Source organism: Poeciliopsis prolifica, unplaced genomic scaffold (assembly GCF_027474105.1).
Source record: "Poeciliopsis prolifica strain line A6 unplaced genomic scaffold, Auburn_PproV2 SCAFFOLD047, whole genome shotgun sequence".
Taxonomy (NCBI): Eukaryota; Metazoa; Chordata; class Actinopteri; order Cyprinodontiformes; family Poeciliidae; genus Poeciliopsis; species Poeciliopsis prolifica.
This window is the reverse complement of record NW_026562422.1, coordinates 622,591-646,647: the sequence shown is the minus strand read 5'-3', so window position 1 is coordinate 646,647 and position 24,057 is coordinate 622,591. Positions and strand designations below refer to the sequence as shown.

The window sequence follows — 24,057 nt, the reverse complement described above, 5'->3', positions numbered from 1 at the left end:
TCAGCAAACATATTCACATGCTGTATTTTAAAGAACATGTTGCAATGTTATTCATGTTCTATGTCATATTGTAAAGTTATTTCCTCATCAAAAACATACCTGGAGTTTTCCTTGGATTCTCTCATGCATGTTTAAGCAATTTTTTTTGTCTCACATGGCAACCATATCGGGTGCCTAAATTCTTGCTCTCATCAAGAGAGGGCAAATTTACACACATTTGCATTAAGTGGAAATATTGAAGAAATATCTCAAGACCTCAGCCTCAGGCTGAATCTTGGTCAGCAAAGTGACCTGAAGCTTCCCACCAAATTAGCAACAAAGTGGCATTAGAAGATGAGAGTCAATGTTTTAGAACTGCCATCACTTAGACCTGACCTCCATGCTGAAGAAACTGCACTGGCAGAGCTGAACATTTTAAAACTGCGTCCTCTGTTCAGCCATGTTTCTTTCCCAGGTGAAGCCACTAGATGAGCCACTGTTGCCATTAACTGTTTACTTTTTCTGTAGCATAGGAAATCCTAATGGATCAGTCCTGTGTTGTGTCTGTGTGTGTGTGTCTGTCTTGTCAGAATACACAAACATTTAGAGAGCAATAACTTAAAATGGAGAAAGCAATATATGCACATTTACAAAGAGGATAAGATATTGAGCCAAACACACATACATACACACCCCCGCACACACACCTACACACGCACACACACACACACTTCCAGATTCTAGCAGTTGTGGTATCGCATAAACCTGGCTGTGATCTTTAAAGCTCAGCCTTTGGGCTGTATGTTAAATAGATAAAGAGAGGAGCATGTTAGGAATTAAAGCTGCAAGAAACACACAGACGCACACAAACCCCAGGGAGTGAACCACGATAACCCAGTCATTATCATACTTTCGTAATTCCATTTAATAACCCAGCTTAGCTGCAGTAAGAGCTGCATGTTGAGGAATAATTGAAGTCTTGTTTGGTGTAAAATCTGAAGCTGAATTAAGAAGAATTACTAGGCTAATGTAAAAGTATAAAATAATTATGAAGAATAATTTGATATCTGACAAGTAAATTGTAGGAAATTATTCAAATGACAAATGTGTGTGAAAAAGATTTATCGAATTGTAAAGTTTTACAGGTCTATGTTTTAGAAGATGACATTATGAAGTAAATATCACTGGACAACAAAACTGATAAAAGTATATTTGCTCCTCCTCCATCTTCACAGTTAGTGAATAAAAGTATTTGTTTACCAGAGCTTTTCAAATTAATTCTCAATAAAACATTTGGGGTATTAAGTCAATGCTCAAAGTAAAATAAATAAGATACTTTTAAATTGAATATACCACCCATAGTGGTATTTTTTTTAATATTACAATACTGATATTAGATATTTATTTTTAATATAAAATTTTAATACTAAAAATGTTAAAAGTTACATTAATTCTGAGTTGCATGAGCATTATAATTTGTAAATAAAAGGTATTGAGGGCAACAGGCAGATCCAGTGCAATTGGTTCACATCTCCTTTCGCCAAGTTCAATGCATCAAATGTAGACCTAGCTTAATATAACTGGTGTGTAAAAATACCTGTTTTAAAATAAGCAAGGCGGGCAAGTAAAGCCTGTTGGCCCAAAAGAAAACCTGCATACATATGAGTGTTAGATACAAACAAGTTCAAATGGATAAGACAAGATTCAGGTTAAGTTCTACTTGGACTTTTGTTGCAAAATTAAAGTACATTTCATTTTAATGTTATCATTTTGCAAGCTACTTTTTGGTAGTTTGGGATCAATATCCTTTTGCATTAGTACATTTCCACTATTAAATTCAAGCCAATTGTGAGGAGTTCATTGATGTTTAAGTTACTGCAACTTACAAAGTTACATTTAAACAAGTTCATACCATCGATCCTTCACCACAGTGCTTGAAGAAACCATGAAGTTTGTTCATGTTGCAGCATCCTTTTTTGGAAAGGATTTTAACAAATTCAAAATGTGATGCACAAGCAACATCCATGAAGAACAGTGAAACACAATGAAGCAGCTTCTCTCGGTTCACTGGGGGTTCAAAAACCGAAATGACGGGAAACTGGAAAAGACTATTGTGTCACGTTATGTGAAAGGAGTTAGAAAAGCTTTTCAAGCTTAAAATAGCATCTCAAAGTTAAACATGTAGCAGCAGCACAGACGACCCAAACGCTAAAGGGACGTCTGTTACCATTCATGGAACGTTTTTTAAGACGTTTCATGAATGATCAGAGTTTCCTGAAACTATGTGAAGCTGAAATGATAAAATAAAACTTTGCTCCAGTCTGAAGATGGAAGAACCTTCAGACTCAAATGATTGAACTTATATTCAATTATTTAACAATAAAGCAACCGAGAGGGTTTTGGAATTAAAAATTTTCCTTGTTTTGTTCATAAAATGTATTTAATCAATTACAGACCCTACAATTAATGCAATTAAACATTTTAATCAAATACCTTCACATTTATTTATATATATATTCAGGGTTTTGTTGTGTCTTGTGTTTAAGCTTAAGTTTAAACTGGCACAATGATTTTGGTGTAAATGTTTTTATATGTTTCTGTAAGTCTACTTTATTAAGTGATAATAAACACTTTCTAATAGTAACAATTCTGTAAGAATTCAGCTCCACTAAGAGAAATTCTGAGGTATTTGGAAATTTGAAAAATAAGAAACAACCTTCAGAACTTATAAAAAGTTATGAACTTTGCAGATGATAAAGAGAGCTGCTTCTAATGAGGCTCACATTCCTCCTGATTTAAGCAGAGTGCCTCTACACTCAACATTCTGATCAGTATATTGATCAAAAATATATTTCCAGATGACCTATAGGAAACATGATGCAGATATACTAATATTGGAATGCATTTAACCAGGTGTGTTTTTCTTTAAATTGAAGGCATTCTACCTGCCCCATGATTTGGAGTCAAAATCAGGGGGGCAACATCTGGGGGTCCAAAAACACTGGTGAGGTTTGAACCCCCAGTGAACCGAGAGAAGCTGCTTCATTGTGTTTCACTGTTCTTTATGAATGTTGCTTGTGCATCACATTTACAGTTAAAGTGCTTCATAAGTAATAGACCACACAAATGTTTAAATGTTTATCTCTATACTGTGAGGTGGTGGAAATAACAGTAACAGTCTCTTGTCATTGCATAGAACTGATCTCAGGAGCTGTGATACAACAAACCCTGTAAACTTCACCTGTATATGGAGCAAATCCTTAAGCAAAAACAGACCCATTCATAAGACAGGTAGACCAAAATAGCAAATATCAGTCATTACAAATGCATTTTGTTTCATTTTACAAAGGTAAAATATTTTCAGCTGAGAATACAATGAATTTTTCTTGCATGTTACTGCTTATAAAGTGCAGTGAAGGACACATTACAGTGGTTATGATGTTGCTTTGTAATACTGACAAACATCGTCATTCATACGAAAAGTATCTTCAACAAACTGAACTGAAAGGCTCTAATCCTTCAAATAAACACAAAACACAAGTATTTTATGTGAAATAAAACCAACCCAAACAGTTGCCTATAGTATGGTAAACCATATTTTTAAAAGGATTGTAAAGTTATTGTAAATTAAGGTGGAATTTGTGTATTTACTACATATGGTAAGTGGGGTTACAGTACTTGAAGGAATTTGTAAGCATTGAATAATTCCTACCTGTAATATGTGGCTACCCAGGTGAGGTTCGAAGATCTCAGAGGCAACGGCACTGGGACTCCTCCTCCGCTGAGTACCGATAGCTAAACGAACGAGTTCACACACAACAAGAGAGAAAGCACAGGACAGGACAGAAGGAGACTGGTGAGACTCAGACACATTGATACAAGCAAAGCTACATCCACACACAAATATGTGTCCTCACACACAAACACACACACACACACACACACCCACACACATTTATACAGCCTAGCATGACAAACACACATGGCACAAGACAAAAGGAACCAGTGAGGTCATCTCTGAACAACCTAACATTGCTTGAAAGATGAACACTATTAGCTGTTCTCACTGTGATATTGTGGCTCACATTAATGAGGTGATTAAGATAACCAGCAAGAGAAACATATGAATAAACTTATGACATATGTGTGAAAGGAAACAAGGAGAGCTGTTAAATGCAGAGGGAAATACGTTTCATATTTTGGACAGCTTAAAAACTGACCTTTAAAGGTTTATAACGACAAAGACATAAAAATGTTTTGTGTGGAAGTATCTTTCTGGTGTCCCAACCTAACCGACTAAAGCATTAAAACACTGCTCTTTAAACAACTCTTTATTGCTTGCTTTCATAGTAGTCAGAAGAAATGTATTAGGGAGACCCAATGTTCTTAAAAGCCACTTTGTAATTCCTGTTTTATCAGCACATTCAAACCAAAAACAGAATTGCAACAACATATCACAATTAAGTGCAATTTCATTCAACATACTTAGTCTTTCATTTGAAGGAAAAATGAAAGGGACATGGATAACGCTTTATAGTTTTTAAAATTTGATCCTGAGGCCAGAAAAACAGGAAGTTCAACAGTCAAGAAGGGGTCATGACCATGTGAACAATCTGCCCTCTGGTAAAACTCTTCTTTCTTAAAGATCACAAAATGGACACAAGTGGAAAGCACAAGAATTATGCTAACAGGTAAACCGTTTCAAATGTACATCTGAGTCTCAGACTTAAAGTGATTACAGAACAAAAGCAGCAGATTAAAGGCACCGAGTTACATTGATGTTTGTTTACTGGAATGCCCTTTGGAAGCGCTTAAAGCCAAGTCCACCCTCAGGCCTTTATTTGGCTGCCAGACTTTTAACATCTCTTTGGAGGGGAGCATCAAAAGAAAACTAAACTAAACTAAAATAATTAATGTATAGAAATAGAACTAACAAAAGTTGAGCCTGATGAGAGGAGCAAAACAAGGTGCAATAAGAGAACACAAGGAATGCTTTTGGACCTTCCTTAAAAATCAGGAAGACAATTCAAGCAACAAACAAACAGAAGAGAATTTTTTCTGCCCCGAGGTCATTTTCCACTTGGCGCAATTTCCATTCACATCGTCTCCCTGCAGATCTCATTACACTGCATTTAAAACACTGACATAAATGCCAGGAAAACATTTTTAGTAGAGGTGAGTAGTATGTTAATGAAGCAGAATAATGTTGAATTAAGGCACAATCAAGCCACTTTGAATAAAAACAGAAAAAATAAAAACCTCAATAGTCAATAAAGTTGGTGAGGCCAAACTAAAGAGCTCAACATGTAGCATATCTAATAATCCAGAATGAAAAACTTCACGGTAATTATTTCAAATGCTCAAGTGATGATGATAGTAAGCAGTAAGAAAAGCCAGAGGAGGACAAAAAAAATCAAAAATGAAAATAAAGCAGATGATGTTGGAAAAATGCCTGGAGCAGCAGCTGCTGCCATGATGCACAAAGTAAAGAACAACAACTTGTAGCCCTGACCCTTCTCTCAAGTTCTTCATTGAAAATAAAAAGTCTGAAAAAATGTAGAAATTACAGCCCTTTCCCTTGTACCCAGTAGACCTACATTCGCCCTCTGATGGCAATCAAATATTTGTAAAAACAAATTCTAAAAAAAGAAATTCAAACCTATCTATCTATGCACCATAATGATTGTGCTTTTCATGATGAAACAGAAAATGGAATGGTGAAGTGACTTATTAAGGGTGAAGTAAAGTTGGATTACAGACTAAACTTAATGATGTACTTAGAATTATAACTCAAACAGTCAAAGAAAATGCTAAGCTAACGGGGTTAACGCCTTGACTGTATTAGATGAGTTCTGAAGTGAAAGGCAAGGAATACAAGTAAACAGATGTTTTGCAGGAAGCAGTGATGAACCGTGGTGAAGAAAAGTTCTTAGGATGACCAGCAGATAGCATGAATGATCAAGATGACAGAAGTTAGTGAAGAAAACTCAGATGTCACCATGTAGTGAAAGGAGAAAAAGGGTAAAAATTATCTTCAAAAGTGTCAAAACTCTATTTTAGTGTTTGAGTAAAACTGCAACTTGTCATTTGTCATTGTGTCAAAGTGGATCTAGAAGGTAATCTCAAGAGTATAGACAAAGAAAGATAGGCAAAATTACATGAATGTAGAAAAGATTATTTATTGGAATAAGATAATGTTAAAGCAACTGGGAAAGAAAAAGTAGATGACTTTTCAAAATGTGACTGTATTTGTTTAACTTTGTTGTGCTGATGAGACCATAGAAACAAATACCAAGCCACAATTGAAGAAATCTCTAAAACAGCATACATAATAAAAGTAAAGCAAAGTAAAAGTGCAGCAAATACAACAAATTCAATATTGTTCAGAAAGCAACTAAATCAAAACCGGGTCAGAAACAAAGAGTACATGCAAATGAACAAAAGTCTGCATTGTATACTTGCAAACTCAGAAAGGCAAAGACAGCAACATAGTGATGGATTTCAATAACAAGATTCAAATCCACCACAACAGAAAGACCATAAACTATATCAAAGTAATGAGTTAAAAGTAACCAGACCATCACATGGAAACAGCAGAACATTTAGGTACAGTCACACATTGCTGCACAGCACTTCAACCATGGACAGATAAATATTGTGGCCCAAGAATTAATATTATAAAACATTTAACACCACCTAAGTCTGAGGAAGTACAACAGAGTTTTAAGACACCATGGCAAAAAAGGAAGAAAATTGCAAGCCAGGAAACAGTCTTCTCCACTGCTCTAGAGTAAAAAAGACCAATAAAAATGCAACAACCAGTTCAAGCAGAGGCTCAAGAGACTGTTATGCTATGGCTCACAGCTCTGGTTACCTGCCTACAGAGGAAAACCAGAAGCCAGGAGTAGAAGTATGCACAATTTCAAGTCTATTTGATAGGGTCATAATACATATTAAAGTAGACACTCAAGTGTGTCTCCTGTGTTCTGAATAAAGGTTTACGAGAAGGAGGACCAGACAGTTGACCACAACTGTCAGGTTGTGGGGGATTTTGTTCGCACATCAAATAGCAAACACTGATTCAAGAATTAAGAGCTGGACTAGTGAGGTTAGGATTAGAAAAAAAATGTCTGGGGTAGGCATAAAGGTAGTCATTAAAATTAATGGAAGTCAATACAAAGTCTTCAATTTGTATAGAAGAACAAGTGTGTACCTGTGTGTGTGTGTGTGTGGGGTGTGTGTGTGTGTGTGTGTGTGTGTGTGTGTGTGTGTGTGTGTGTGTGTGTGTGTTTGTGCATGGGTGGGTGTGTACACTCATCCTTGCTGCCTTTTCATTTGGTAGAGTGCCAGCTGGTAAGTGTTAAAGTCAAGGACGAGAGAGGACAGAGATTGAGGCAAAGCAGCGCAGAGACAACAGGGTGGAAGAAAAATGACCACAATGGCCTAACATTGAGATGGAATAGGAAAAGGTCAGAAGGAAGATTCACATGTAATGTCTTGTAACTTTTGTTTTATGCTGTTGCCTATGATTCCTAAGTCTCCCTTGAAAAAGAGTTATTTAATCACAAAGATCCCAACAGCCTACACAGCCAAAAAAATAATAATCTGGATTGGGGCAAAATGTTACAATTTTGTTCCAGAGCCACAAAATTGTGCCTCTGGAACATGGGTGCCCAAAGTGGGTCCTAGAGGGCCGGCATCCTGCAGGTTTCAGTTCTCTCTCTGGTGGTAGCAGACCTTCACAGCACCTCAATGTTCTTCTTAGGCCTTTTAAAGAGCCATCATTTGATCCAGTTATGTTAAACCAGGGACAGAACTACGACATGCAGGATGCCGTCCCCTGAGGACCAACTTTAGACACCACTGCTCTAGAACAAGGGATTAAAGAACAAAGAACAAAGGACACAAAAAGAAGTTGTAACAGGTATTTCAGTGGACCCCTGAATTTCACAAGGGTTAGGGTCCACAACAGACCACGAAAAGCTGAAATCTGTGACAACTTGAGGCCCATTCTAAAACGGCATAGTTCAAACATCAAATATCACTTAATATTCTTTAATATGCACAGTGGAAACTACCTCAGAAGTTAAGTGGTCAGTTCCAGACCACTGATGCCCTTTATGAAGACATCTTCATCCATGTAGAGAAATGTTTTCATCAACCTCTCAGAAACATGCAGAAAACGTTTGAACAACTTTTCAATAATGTGTTCAGTGGTGTAATTATGTCACCCAAAATGAAAAGACTTTTAAATCCAGATTTAAGATTATGTGTCCATGAGATGTTTTTCTGTCTTCTGGTTGTACTGGTGTCTTGTCTACTCATATATTTCCACAGCAGGATCTTTTTAGTAAGTAACCTTTATTCAGCAACCAAAGGGTTCTTGTCTGACTTTATGCCAATATGTTACTCTGTGTATCATATTGAATCAGCGTATTCAAGGCTGACATGAAATTAGATTCTAATTATGGTGAAGGCAAATTCAACTTGGAGAGCTTGATATGTCCACACAGAAGTGTTTCTGTTTCTTAGTGTTTTGGTGACGGGTGTTTGTGCTGTCAATCCAAAACCTCATGAGATTTAAGGCTTCTCTGGTGTCTGAATTCGTCAGTGTACATGATTGGCTTCCCATACACCCATCCCCATTACTCCCTCTCGTCACACACACACACACACACACACACACACACACACACACACACACACACACACACACACACACACACACACACACACACACACACACACACACACACATGCACACACACGCAGACACAGAAAGCAGTTCAGTGAGGCAGGATGGTATTGACACTGTGGGAATACAAGGAGCAGACAGTAATTAGGAGCCAGTCTACTGTACCACACACACACACACACACGTCAGATTTATTCTAGGGGCATACACACACAATGTAATTAGGTAGGGGCACTAATGCCCCAGTGGTGAACTGAACAAGCCCCTGAATACCCGCGTTGGGAATGCCTGAAGACCATAATATGAGGGAAAGGGGTGTGAACAGACACACACGCACTGTAATTAAGTGGCAGCCTACTGGGCGTGAAGGGAACAAGGCGGTGGAAGGCCACAGTGGGAGTGTACTTGAACCAGCAGTAGTTAGGATTAACATGAGTCCACCTGCCTGAGCTGAACACGACTTCCTGCTTGTTCACCATGATTTTCTTCCCCCTTAAAAACGTTTGGGGGTTTGTCATCTACTTCCTCTCACGTGTTTTGTTTTGAGAGATATTTGTTTCTGTTTTTATACTAAAGTCCAATGAATTTGGATCATTACTTTAATTTCTCCAGCTTTACAGTCCAAAGTCCGTATTTTATCCTGCTTGCCAGTGTAGAGGTGTGGGTTTGTTAATCCTTTGTGATGCAGGGGGAAGATGACGAGGTCTGACCCACAGGAAAGAATAACTAGAGTACAATTAAACTGTTTTTTCCCAATTGAAAATATTCTTTTTGACAGACACTATCTTTTTAATGCTCTAAATATGCAATGTTGCAGTAAATACAAAAAGTCCAGAAAGATATAACATGATTTATTCTTGTGTGATGTTTTTGAACTTTTTAAGTTTGGTGTCAAGTTTCATATTTCCTGAAAAGCATATAGCACAATCCGTCCTCTTCAGAAGTATCTATGTAATGATACTAAGTATGTTTTTGAAAGATAAAGGAAGGGCTTAAAATCAACAAATGTCATTCAGTATTTATTTATTTTCTTATTTTCTCATTTTTCACCTTTCCAGATGCAAGTAAAAAAAATAAAATAAAATAATAAAAAACAAAAACAACACAGTGTTAACAAAAAATATCAATGGTAAACATAAGAGAGAAAAACTAATGATCCAGAAAGGATTATTAACAATATTTAAATATTAAAACTAATATTGTTAATATTGTTAACAAATTTCTATCAATGGCTGGAACTCAAAGTGTAGAATGAAAAGAGTGTATAGGTAAAAGTAGATACCTGTACTACCTTCATTTTTTTATATGTACATTATCATCAAAATCAAAACAACAGAATGCACATGTTTGTAAAACATATCTCCAAATAATTCCTCCAGTCTGTAGACCAGACCAGAAAAGAAAATAAACAAGCAATCTTAATCAAAACCTTCTGTATTTTTTAACAAAATATTTTTATACAATCCTTTCATTTAAAAATCAATAAAAACAGTTGTATCTCCTCACAATTATTCCACACATAAATCCCACTAACTGCAGAACACTGCTTTTCCATATTTGTCCAAATCTTTACTTTCGTAAACAAATATCTTTCTTTTAATTCATTATTTTTTTACCACATCTGTTCACACGCTGAAAGGAGTTTATTTTAAGTGGCTCTGAGCTTTGCTAAGATTTTAAAATATGCAATGTAAGAAATATTTTATTAGTTGGATCCTGCCTCTTCTTTGACGTATTCTCCACTTTTAAAAAAATTATAGCTCAGCTTGTAACTTACAGAATCTAGCGAGGAAAAATGTTCTTATTAAACTTTCTTTTTTCTGTTCTTTAGATTTTAATTAGCAGTGCTGTGTTGTGGTTGATCAAACTTTGGGACATCAGTTCATCAAACTGTCTCCTAGGAGATGTAGGACAAATGCACATGCACACACACACACCCTACACACGCACACACACACCCTACACACGCACACATGTGACTGAAATGTCAGTTAGAGTGCTTTTAAAAATAGAAAATAGAAAACTAGATTATTGCAACCAACAGAACGAATTCTACTTTTAGGGTGGTGCAGCTATAAATCGACATTAGGTTAGTTTGTCATTTTAATACTGCTATTTGGAATTTTTACTTGAGTTATCATACTTGTGAAGATATTAATGTTATGTCTGAAAAACAAAGAACATCTGCAATATCTGGAATATAGTCTTTAGCTGTTTGTCCATGCATCCCATGATCTGAGCAGTGAATTAGTTGTTGTCTGACTTTTAAAACATAATAATTAATAAAGAAACCTTTTTATAAGTGTTAGTTTTAGATGGTAACCATTAGAGCATTTTAACCTGACAAAAAAACTAATTAAGAATGACTTTCTGACTGTGCCAGGCAGAACAAATGAAGGGAGCAGGCATACTTCTATTCTCTTCAGTGTTAATCTGCTCTTAATTTGTCTGGACTTTAACATGAGGCACAGTGAGCTGCAGGAGTTTAAACTGAACCTGTTAGTCATTAATTTACCAGACACAGAGGTGAATAAGGCCACATGTCTTCATTATTCTCTGTCACACTGTCACCACATATAATAACTCCACTGTAGAACTCAGTGTGTGTGCGTGTGCATGTGTGTGTGTGTGCGTGGGGGGGGGGTGTGTGTGCGTGTGTGTGGTGTGTGTGTGCGTGTGTGTGCGGGTGTGTGCGTGTGTGTGCGTGTGTGTGCGGGTGTGTGCGGGTGTGTGCGTGTGTGTGCGGGTGTGTGCGTGTGTGTGCGGGTGTGTGCGGGTGGTGTGTGCGGGTGTGTGCGTGTGTGTGCGTGTGTGTGCGGGTGTGTGCGTGTGTGTGCGTGTGTGGGTGTGTGCGTGTGTGTGCGTGTGTGTGCGGTGTGTGTGCGTGTGTGTGCGTGTGTGTGCGGGTGTGTGCGTGTGTGTGCGGGTGTGTGCGTGTCATAAAAATATTGGTGATTTGAAGGAGGTATGCTTTTATCGCTTGTGGGATGGAGAATGTGATGTTCTTCAATCTGTTCCTTTAACAGAACATTGGACATACAGTGGGCGGTTCAGTTAACTTATGTGTCAAGTGGAAAGGTTGGTTGCCTGAGAATAATGTTTCTATGGAGACAGGGAAAACAGTTCTAGGGCTATGGCAATTTTTTTTAATATATAACAAATCATTCAATTGAAATATGAAATTATAATTATTGTAATATAAAAATATTAATACAAAAATATGTACATATATTAAAAATATAAAGAATATAAATATATTTGCTATGTGATGAACTGGCCACCTGTCCAGGGTGACCCAGTTTCTCACCCGTTGACAGATGGAGAAAGGCACCAGCACCTTTCATGAACCCAGTGGGACAGTGTGTAAGAAAATGGATGGATGGATTATATATTCAATAAAGTCTCTGCATGTTTTCTATATTTCCCTCAATAGAATATGACAGATTATTTGTTAGATAGTTTATAGGGTGGACCAAGTGTTGGTGGATTCCAGTGGTTTGACTGCAGGTGCGGTCTCTGACCCGGCTGACAGCAGGGCCCATTGAACATGTGGTATTTAGAACAGCTGTGCATTTCTTCAGACAGGAACAGCAGCACTGGGAGGAGGAAGTGGAGGAGCTCCATCTTTTCACAGATTATCTGTCATATTATACTGTCACCACATAGTGAGAGTTTAACAAATAAAGCAAACTAATGTTTCAATTGTCGACTGTGTTCTTTGACTATATTTTTGTCTTTTTATTATGTAAACACTTTGATCAACTTTGTTGTTGAAATATACAACATAAATAAACTTGATTGATTTAAATACGCCATTTGTGTTGCTTCACTAATGCAGGAAAAAAAACAAAGGAGAGCGAAACATTAAATAGACAAAACACAAATGGCAGAAATTGACAAGTGTACAGCAAAGAAATGTGAAAAAGAGCAGATTAAAGAAGTAAAGTAGAGGGCTGTGAGAATAACAGAGAGGTTTATTAGATCTTGTAAAAACTTGACACCAACACTCATTCTGGGCCATTTGATCACCAGCATACAGCTCTCAGGAAAATGTTCACAGATTGCCATAATATGTCCTCAAAAACACCCTTGCAATATGGCAAAGCACAGTATTAGATAAAGATGTAAGACAAATTAAGAAACATGTAAGGATAGTTTGGAGGAGGGAGGGAGAAGTACAAAAAAATGAAAAGACAAAAGGACAGAGGAAAAGGAAAGGAAACAGATTAATGGTCGGAAAGAGATTAATGGATTTTAAAATGGCAGATTCTGGACAGGTTCAACAAAGAAGAGCTGGAAGAGAAGCAAGGCTGGAAAAGAGGTGAGAGAAAAGCCTAGCAGAGTCATTGTATAGATGGCATTTTTCCCAGGAGGAAAGGAAACTGTACAGTCAAAACCACTCAAACTAAGCACTAGGTTAACAATTGAACCTCATTTTAAATTTTTATTCGTTTTTCACTTTGTGTTATCGGTGTTCTGTCTTCAAGATAGTGTCTCTATTATACTATTTGAGACTAAGTGATTTCCTTAGATAGCTGGTGATCTGTGGCCCTTTATCAAAATTCATTATTTTAAAAACTATTGTACATTTTTTGTGGTTATTGTTAAAAAAGGAGTTGGCTTAGCCTAAAATCTAAAAACGTGACACAGAGAGCAAGGGAGGAGGCGTGTTTCAGCCGTTAAAATGGAATGTTTTATGTTTGGATGTGTCCAGAGGAAAAGAATCGATGATAAAAAACAATAACATTACTTGAGCAACATAATCCGACACAACCCACCTTTTATCTGGTGCTAAATATTCAGCAATAAGCTAAATATCTAACTTATATCTAGCTTACCTTTTTATATATGGCTTCAAGCTAAATATTTCGTTTGAAAATTAAGTTTAGTCTGGAGAATAAATATTTCGTTAGCAAAATAAGTATTTAATTTGGAGCTAAATGGTTAGTATAAATATAAATATTTAGTTCACACAAACATTTAGTTAGAAATTAAATATTTAGTTTTGCAACTAATTAATTACTTTCTGGATGGGAGGAGGCCTATGGGGAGCTTTGTAATCTATAAAAGGAAATAGAATATCTTCAAACTAGCGTGGAAACAGCTTCCTCCAGATGAACTGGAGGAGGAAAAGTGGGGAGAAGCCAGTGCAGAGACCTCTGCTGAATCTGTTGTGCTCTGAACTGGTATTGTAACAGCAGTTAATATGGCTTTACAGAGACACTAGATCATAAATTTAGTAGGATTTCTTTCTGTAAAAACCATCAGACTTTTAAAGTTCTGGACAACAGTTCAGTCTGCAGTCGAGTAATCAGAACAGAAGTGAATAGCACAGAGAATTGCAGGGGTCAGTCATTATTTTCTATAATTTGACCTCAACCACCTGAGCAGAGTATACCAATGGGATACAATGAACAGAAGGGGACATTTCCACTGAACTAAGAGCGCTCTACATTACACCAAAATGCACTTCAATGTGGGACTGAGTGGACTTTTAGCCTCCACTCTCCAGCCTAACGCTTTCACACACATAGATAATAAGATGAATATCATCTCTACAACAAGGAGAGATGAGAGCTAAAACAAATAAAGAGGTTTGTATCATGACAACATGTGTAACAGTGATCTTTTATAAATAATATGAAAAGATGAGGAATTTACCTTTTTTAAATTGTTGTTGCTAATGGATATCTGTTAGTTTAATACAACCCAAGTTCTTCCTTCCTCTTTGCAGAGATGATTGTGTTGATTTTTGAAACACAGCAACATATGATCCAAAAAAAGAAAAAAAGCACATATCAACCCTGCTGTCACCACCTTTAAAGTTCCAGCTTTTTGCACATCTGTTCACCATTTTCTCCAGGGATTTTTTTTTTCTTCACTTGGCAACGTTACAGCAGCACTACTGCCAAGATGGTAGTTTAAAAAATGATTCAGAAATCACTTGCAAGATTTAATATAAATTACTTGATGTGGCCTTTATCTGGTTCTAAGATACTTACATGAAACTATGAGCCAACAAAATTACAAACCACAAGTTCCAAAATCTCATCATATATCAAACAAATTGGAACATTTTGCATCAGGCTGAGCAGGCAGAGTTTCTATTGATCATCTGTAAATAGGTCAGGTGTCTGATACAGTCTGAGTCAATAAATTAAAATATTATTGACCAGACCATTTATTTTAGCAACTTTGCCACTAAGTGAGACAGATTATATAGATGGATGTTTGAAAACTATTATTTTTGTTAATTATCATGATTTTCCACTTACAGATAATGAACTAATGGCATTTAAAATTAGAATATTACAACACAACAACATATAAAAAAAATAGTTTTAAAAATTAGAAAAGTGTGCTTTATTAAGGTCTGTTCAATGCCTGCTTATTTTTTTTTTTTAAATAGATAGCCTTAATTTGACAAACACAACTCATCTGGATGTATGCTACAACATGACTGCAAATCACAGAGAACCACACTAAGCAAAATCTAATAAACTAATCTCTATTTATATAAGATGGTCAAACAAAAATACTTAATATTACTACAAAAATAATTCTGTGGTTCAAGCCCTTTAACTGCTGGACTAGATATTATTTATTGCATCTGACAAGAAACATTGAGTGAATATAAGAAAATGTCTCATTCATAGCAAGGCATCGTTTTATAGAAGTATCTGCTTCTATATTATGTCTACTTTTACATTCTGTTTGACAACAGTTTGGCTGTTATGGTATAATTTCAAATGCAGTTCTTGGTTATTTTTTTAAAAGGAATACATAATTAGTGAAAAAAAAGTAAATTTTATTGAACTATGCATTAACACCTTCAACAAGCTGATATTTTTCTTGGCTATCAATAATATTCTTTTCCATCTCTTGCTTTATTTCCCCTCCATCATTCTGTCATACATTTCACAAAGTTTTCTTTCTCATCTCCTGGTTCTGTCATATGTGAAAGGTGTATAATCACCTGCAGACCTTCGTGCCTAACTAGCCTCAAACCCATATGGGCAGAAGCACTTTTGTATGCGCAGATGGCGGTGTGACGCTGACTAATGTGATGCTGGTTCAGACATGTTGCCATTAATCGATTAGCATCACATCTCAGCAGCATGAGTGCACACACATGCACACACTCTTCAATGGTTGCCATGAAATCAAAAAAGTAAATGGAGAAAAACCTTGGTTATAGAAAGAAGGGGAAAATATAAGTTAAAAAGGTTTCTCTTATAGACACTGAAGGCAGCAGTTAATATCTTTTTGCTGCAAATAAAGTAGGTATCTCCAGCCTGCATCACACCAAGATAAACAAAATGTATTGCACAAATCCATTTTTCAGCACAATCCTATCTGCTCTGTTTCCTATCAGAATAAACACATTCTAATGATATTGTACAAAAACAATTTACAATGACTTATGATTTAGTTTTATCACATTATTGTTATGTCTATTTCAACTCTATATTCAAGTACTGAAATGACTAGTTTATGTCTTTTTTGCACTGTGTTTTATCTTACCTGTGATGGTTTATAAGCAGGAGTCATTTAATTTTATTCTTAATGTATTTTCTAGTGAATCTCTTATTCATTTATGTATGTGCAGCAGATCTTACAGAAGTAAACACATTAACATCAGGTTCCACTTAAGCATTAGCTTATTCAGCCTTCTGTGTGCCTTGTGTTGCCAAATAAAAATAAATAAATAAATAAATAATGGCCTATTTTCCAATTTACTGCTTGTAAAACATTATCCAGAATATGTATGTTAAAAATAAATTATTTTCACTAGTCTCAGTACATTTTACAATTTTACCCTGACATCCACAGTAAAAGTACAGTGAACGTACACATTTCTGTGCTGAGCAGGAGGTTTCATCCAAATAGCAATGAGCTATCAGGATGGGAAAGCAGAGTAGATTAACACCCTGGTCCTTTAAACAACGCTGTTCAAATGAATTCTAACTAGTTTTCTTTCCACATGAATCATTTGAAACCACATGAGAATATAACATGGCCAGATAAATTAGCAGTAAGCAAGCTAACGTTCTACCATGAGTTTGACTCAGTATTTCATGCTATACTGAATCAATTTCAAGTGTTTTGGATATAAAAAAAACAACAACAAAAAAAAAACAGTGAAAGCTTCCAGATTACTATAATTCGAAAGCAGCAGCTCCTGGTCGGCAAACATAAAAAAAATATAGAAGAAGACTACTTTGGCTTTGATCAAGGGCATTTTTAGTTCTTATTACTATAATAGACATTTAAGCAACATAAACATCAGTAATAATTTTGCTCCACATTATCTTGGACCAAACCAACCATATTATGAAGTAAACAATTTATATTATTGTTCAAATAGTTGCACTTACTACATTGCTGTAATTTTTTTCAATGGTATATATTTAGCTGAGTTGCCAATTGGATTATAAACTAATCACATATACACCTTATTAGAAACATAAACATCTACAAAAAGTCAAACCTTACTGTTGCATTAATAAACCAGCTGATTCAAGGGATTTTATTAAAGCAATCTAAACATTAACGCTTATATGATTAACAATGAAACATAACAGATAACTTAAAAATATAACCATATACAGACTGCTCTATAAAATAAGTTAGCAATGAAGAGACAGTACATGATGGAGAAACAGAAGAAAATATCTACTCCCCAAGATCCTTTATACCCTTTAGATTGTATAGTTTGTTATATCTCTGTGTGTGCGTGTGCGTGTGTGTGTGTGTGTGTGTGTGTGTGTGTGTGTGTGTGTGTGTGTGTGTGTGTGTGTGTGTGTGTGTGTGCGTGTGTGTGCGTGTGTGGGTGTGTGTGTGTGGTGTGTGGGGGGGGGGTGTTATGGTGGAGGAAGGACAGTTTGTGAAAGTAGATGAAGAATGCTATCAGCTACAGCAGAGCTCTGCTGCATCCCTGTGCTGATAGCACCACAGCTAACACACACATAGCCACTGGTTGGTTGGTAACTGATGCACTGGCTTGATAACTTCAATAACAAACACACACTCACGTGGGCGTGCGTGTGTGTGTTTGTGTGTACTTAAGGGAGAAAAAGAACAAAGAGGAAAGGGATGCTGGTGTCATTTACAACATTCTACACACAAATGCATCAAAAACCCTATTGAATAGCAACATTTCCCTTATACATCCTGAAAGTGGAAATGAATGAACGTATGAGTTCACTAGACTCCTGATACGCCTCCATTTACACATGCAAGTAGGAGTAAATAGTTCATTCCTAGCTTGTCCAAAAAACATTTCTTCTCACACTAAGTAGAAAAAACTAATGAATGGCACAGACTACCCAGAAGCTGCTCTACAATATTCCAAGATGGTATTCTGATGGCCAAACTGACTTTATTCAGACAAACCATCTTACATCCTGTTGGAATAACCACCTGTGTTTGTATGACCTTCAGCCATTTGTATTATTTGTGAATTGGTGTATGGTAAAGTGGATGTGTGCATAGGTGTGTATAGAAGTAAGTGAGCTGGTGCATATGGGTGAATTAATATACACCTGGAGGTGTATATGTGTTACAATACTGAGAAGAGAAGAAAGTTTGTAACACTCACAACCCAAAACCAACAAGCAGCTGGTAGACACACACACAGACAGAACCAAGACTCCGCCTCAGACGTGCCATACATCCAACACAGGAATAGCTTTTCACTGATCCACATGTGCAGCTGCCTGGTTTAGAAGACTGCCCAGCACCAAGCAGCAAACCATGAAATGGTAAAGACAGAATAATGTGCACGGAGTCTGTGTTCATACAGGTCTGAATGCATAGCAGGGGAATTAATTATGGGACAAATAGATACATTTATTCACCAAGATCCCACTGATCCCACACAGTGCCAGCTTGTAATTAGTTGCCAAACCATGCCGTTTGTTAGACTGAAGAAACCGACACCATGTTGGTCGAAGCATATGTGCATCGTAACATAAGTGGAAGACAAATTGGATTCAAATGCTTTCTGTTTACATAAATATCTTCCTTCTGAAAAGAAATGTGTAGAATCAGTTGTGTAGTTGACTGCATCAAACCCCAGCCTACATCAGAAAAATCAGTTCTGATGGCAGACCTCGTTTTAGGCTCCTCCTAATGGTTTGTCTAAAATGGGAACGTTTTTCACCAGACGTCCACATGGAAACAGAATTTTAGGGGAACCCAGACACATCTTATTGGTAATGAGCTCCACAGTGAACATTGTTTTGTGTATTCTTGTGGACAGTGAAAAAACCTCCTTTACCAAAATGCTGGCTTATCAACCCATGTAGGTGGACCAATATCATATTGAACACTATGGACATATAAACCCATATGTGAGACAAGCAGGTGAGCCAGTACTTTTGGCAACATAGTGTATATTTCTAAGTGTGTTGGTCTGAGCATATTTTTCATCTGGGGCCTGACAATTGTCTCAGCCTCAAACAGGTTTTGATACTTACCTTATTCACATATTAAATATCAACTGAAACTACTGATAATAAGAATAACAATACTCAGTCATTGCAGTTGAACGTTGTTTCTGCACCAGTGTGTGCATACCTTTTATGTGTGTGTTGTGAACACATGATTGCAAGCATGCAGCATACCATCTAGGTGTCGCCAAAGGGATCAACATTACTGATGACCTCCTCTCTCATTTTTGTAAATCATAATATTAGATTACCATCTTCACATGTATTTTTCTGTAGCACAAAACTGCCCTATGACATGGAGGTAACCAGTTCTACCATAGCAGGCCAGGACAGGAAATATGATAAGAAAAGAAGAAAAAAAAACATTATTCCAGTTATTGTGCCTCTCTGCATGAGAACGAGAGACCTGATTTATGAATTAAACTGAGTGAAGATTCTGTGACTAACCTCCTCACTGTAATTTCAGCTTGTGCATTTCTGTCTTAAAATATGTTGAAAAACCAATTAGTATGACTGCAGCTCAAACAGTTTGACTGACAGGAAGTCACTTACAAATTAATCAGGATCCAAAGGGATAAGTGGCTTTAAAACTGTATTTGCTCATAGCCTTATAGCAATATATGTTTTCGTCATCTTCATTACAGTGATCTGAAAAGCTTTAGTTAGTCAACACAAGCTGCAATTAGCTGAGCAGCAGCTTCTGTTTGGTCCGAAAAAACAAGACATGATACAACAAAAGAAAGCCCAGGGAGGGATGAAGTGTTTGGTAATGAGATAATAAAGGAAAAATCCAAGGAAAGTGCAAAACCATTGGGAACAGAAAGAATTCTGGAACATGGAAGAAAACATGGTTATTTTGTAGGAAACAGGCAAGAAAGTAATGGCAGAAATTTATGTTACGTTAAAGATCAGGGGAGGAAAAGGGAAATCCTCCCCTGAAACAAAAGAACATGCTGCTGTAAAAACCAAAACATAAATTTATAATATTGTCAATACACTACTTATTTTAAGTCACTGTCTTGTAAAAACCTAGTTCAATACAACGCTGTCAAGAAATAAACAAGCTTTTGGTGCTTTTAGAAAATAAAAACTGAAGCTATAACAATGATAATTTTAGAATAATGTGGAAATGTGGTTGATAAAAAGGTATTATGTGCTTTATCTGGGGAAACTGCAGCATCATAAACTCAACAACTGTATAAACTGAGTATGTAAAGATCTTATACATTTTTACTTGACATTAATTTTTCACCTAAGTAATCAAAAGTAATCCAAACAGGAAACAAACATTTTCCAGTCATAAACCATCAATGTCATTTAATGACATTTATATAAAAAAAGACTAACTGACTTTCTTTATTGTGATCAAACTGCATTTAGATCTTTAGATTTCATTTAACAATAATTCCATTGATTTGTTTTCTTTTTGATTGTTTAATACCAACAAACAATCAAAATCAGATAATTAACAGTTTGATACTACTTGGAAAGTGGAAAATGAGGCAAAAAGGAGGGGAAGGAGAACTTCCGGTAATCCAGATGTAGGATAAATTAAAGGAGGCAGAGGGGAGGGCAGCCAGCACACATGGGGATGGAGAACAGGAGTATTTCAGAGAACAGATATGAGTGTTATTAAGAAACGGCTGAACTGCTAACCGAGCGTTCAGATGGAGGTACAGCTGAATGCTTCATGCCCCAGCAAACACAAGCCTGGCTGCACTCTCTCTCATCCTCTGCCATTTATAATTCTCTCCCTCTCTGATCCATTCATCTCTTTCTCTGTGTCCTCTAACTCTCCCCTCTTAGATTTTTGAATTGTAAAAAATCCATTAAATCCATTGGTTTCGATCAGAGTGCATCACTGAGTGTGAGTCTGTCTGTACTCATCTTTGTGTACACCTCCACAACTTCATTTTGTGTGACTAAATGTGTGTATGTGGACAACTGAAACACAGCAAACAAAATTTCATTTAATGTCTCCTGATAAACTTGCAGAAAATTTAGGGAAATTAAAAGCTTTGCTTGGTACAAGTATATTTTGGTAAGGTGTTACATACTCATATAAAAAAATTAAAATAAATAAATAAATAAATTAATTAATTAATTAATAATAATAATAATAATAATAATAATAATTACAAAACAAAATCTAGGACTCAATGAGATCTACTGTATTTTCTTTGGCAGAAAGTGTTTTAAACTACTATGAATGATTATTTGAACTTCTGTACTATTTGATAATTATTGTCATGCAACAATGTCTGGGTCTCTCTTATTCAATATCTACATGCTCCTATTAGCTCAGGTCATAACAAGAAACAATACTAGTTACCATAAGTACACAGATCATACACAGCTCTAGATTGCAGTTGATCCAGGATGCTGCTGCTGGCGTTCTCACTAAAACTGAACACATCGAACACATTACCCAGTTCTAAAGTCCTTCCACTGGCTGCTCAGAGAATAGACTTTAAAATACTGATGTTAGTATTTCAATGACAGAAATCATAGTGACTTGAGGGCATTATTGAACCACTGTAAAGGGTGCTTAAATAGAACACTGTTAAAGTTTGGTCTGCAAAATTTTTGCCTGGGAAGTCGTGGGTTGATTTTTATTAGTTTTATGACATGTACAGAGTTTCGATAGTAAGTGTAATTATTTTTTTTTTCATAGGACATATTCTACTAGAATATAATCTAAACTCTACAGCTCCACATATCCCTTAAACAGAAGATTTATGTATTTACGGTATGTGCAGCTGCTGTTTACCAGTTTTTTCACAAACAGCTGCGGAAGGAGGGGGGAAAAATAATCATAAAAGGGGGGGAGAAAACCCTTTGACTCAAACTAAGGCTGTTAACTAATTACCAACATATATCACTGCAAGCTCCGACAAGCCAATTACATCTGACTGGAAATACTTTACTTTGTCAAACACATGCTTTTCATGTTGGCTTTAATTCAGTGTCAAAACTTCTGCTACTTTCTACTGGAGCAGGTGATTGACTACTTACAGTGAGCACTGCATAATGTCACATTGATCTAAGAAATAAAGAGGAATAAAATGACAAGAAGAAAAAAATCTATAAACATGACAAAGGTATGTATGTATGTGTTTATGTGTATGTATGTATACACACACAGATGCATTTTTCTGTGTTTCTGGAATGAAGTTTGTGTACATGTCCTCTTGAATGAAAGTTAAAAAAAACGCCATCTGGGTTAACAGTGGAGGAAATAAGTTTAACATTAGTGACATCAAAAGTCATAGTTATAAATTAATTCATATATAAATTATTCATGAAAATCAGAAATATTCTGCCAAAATAATTTATATGTCAGACGTATGCCTTCTTAGGCTTACATTTGCAACATACAATTTGTAAATGTATGTGGTGTAAAACAGAGCTATTTTATTCCACGATCAAGTAACATATGTTACAATCAGTTGTTACAGAAATGCTATGATTGGCACTGATTGGCTGTATCTCCCAAAAGCTTTTGCAGTAGTGCTAAAATGTCTTCTGGTGTGTTTGTACTGATCCATATTGAGGTATATTTTGTTTTTGAACTATAATAATAGGCAGTCATCCATATCTTATGTATTTGCAGCTCTTAACCATTCATGGGCAGCTGTGGTCCCTGAACCCTATAAATTCTAGGGTCAATGTAGTTTTTATTTTTTATTTTTTTTTTGTTGTTCTTATTGAAAATTCAAAAAAACACTTAATGGCCTAATCAATTAACTCTTTTTGAAACAAAAGAGAAAAAAACATTAAACATGGTCTTGGGCTTTTGATTAGCTACTTCTGAAGTAGAACTAACAGGAAACGTTTGTACTCCTGATTCACAGAGTAAAAAAAATATCAAGTCTCTATGAACAAAACAAAAACTTTAGCAAATCCTTTCTCACTAAATCTAAGTTTTTGTATTTCGTCTTGGTTAAAATATTTGCTTAGTGATCAGCGTTCCTCTCTTATGCTACAGTGACTCGATGCATGACAGAAATGGAATCTGACAAATAAAAATGTAAAAGCTCTCCTGGAAACGTTTCGGTTTGAACCAGTCTGTCTCTGCCTGCATTTGGCCATGAAGCTATTTCACAACAACCTGGAATGATCTCACTCCACTTGAGAATCAAGCCTCAGATCTGAGTTGTGTATGCTTGCAGACACTTAATAAGACAAAAACATGTCTTTCATACGCAACCCCCCAGAGAGAAGCCCAGCCTGATTCAATAAGAGGACCGGCTCATACTACCTTTGTGTTCTACGTGATTGCAGAGCCTTTCTTGGGGTAAACAGAAACAAGAACCAATAATTTCTGTCATTACAACACATTGTTAGACAACAATATTTCCTAGAGCGGTTTTCTGTTTGCCAACAAAAAAAATAAAGATAGAAGACATAGGGGGAAAGGTGTTTGAGTAATTGTTTCCATAGTGATTATGTTCTTTTTGGCTGTGCCAGTCTGTGACAGCATGCAGGAAGAACGAGGAAAGAATTAAGGAAAAAAATGAGATGAGCAAAACACCCAGCAGCCCTGTCGGCAGCCGAAAGCAATTTCCTCGTCTAAATTTAGTTATGCAAAGCCTATGGGCATCATCAGCATTTAGTAATTAGTTTTATAATTACTGCTGTTTCCCTCTTCCTCTGTCGTTCCATTTTTCCTTACACTGCAACTGGGGAATCTAAACATCTCACACTTGCAGCTGGACAAATTACTTTGTTTATTAAGTTTGAGCATGCATGGCTGGTAGTTTTAGCTAGATGGAGTGACATCTGCGTTGCAGAACCATGCAGAGCATAGCTGTGGGCCAGCGACGGCACCACAGGTTTCTGCAGCAGCAGAGCTGAAGCTGCCATTTACAAGCTTATAACACAGAAAAGCAGCAGATCCCCAGCTTGTTGCTTTTTTAGGTTTAAGAT

At 36.3% G+C, this 24,057-nt stretch overlaps 1 protein-coding gene across 3 annotated transcripts in view; it reads right to left on the bottom strand.

Moving 5' to 3' along the window:
- Window positions 1-24,057, bottom strand: part of LOC129377323 (neuronal PAS domain-containing protein 3) — a 238,672-nt gene that overhangs the window by 111,501 nt on the left and 103,114 nt on the right. For all 3 annotated transcript variants that reach the window (XM_055057195.1, XM_055057196.1, XM_055057198.1), the window contains one exon: window positions 3,692-3,774. In XM_055057195.1, coding sequence (XP_054913170.1) covers window positions 3,692-3,774 — 83 coding nt within the window. The remainder of the gene's footprint in view (window positions 1-3,691; window positions 3,775-24,057) is intronic.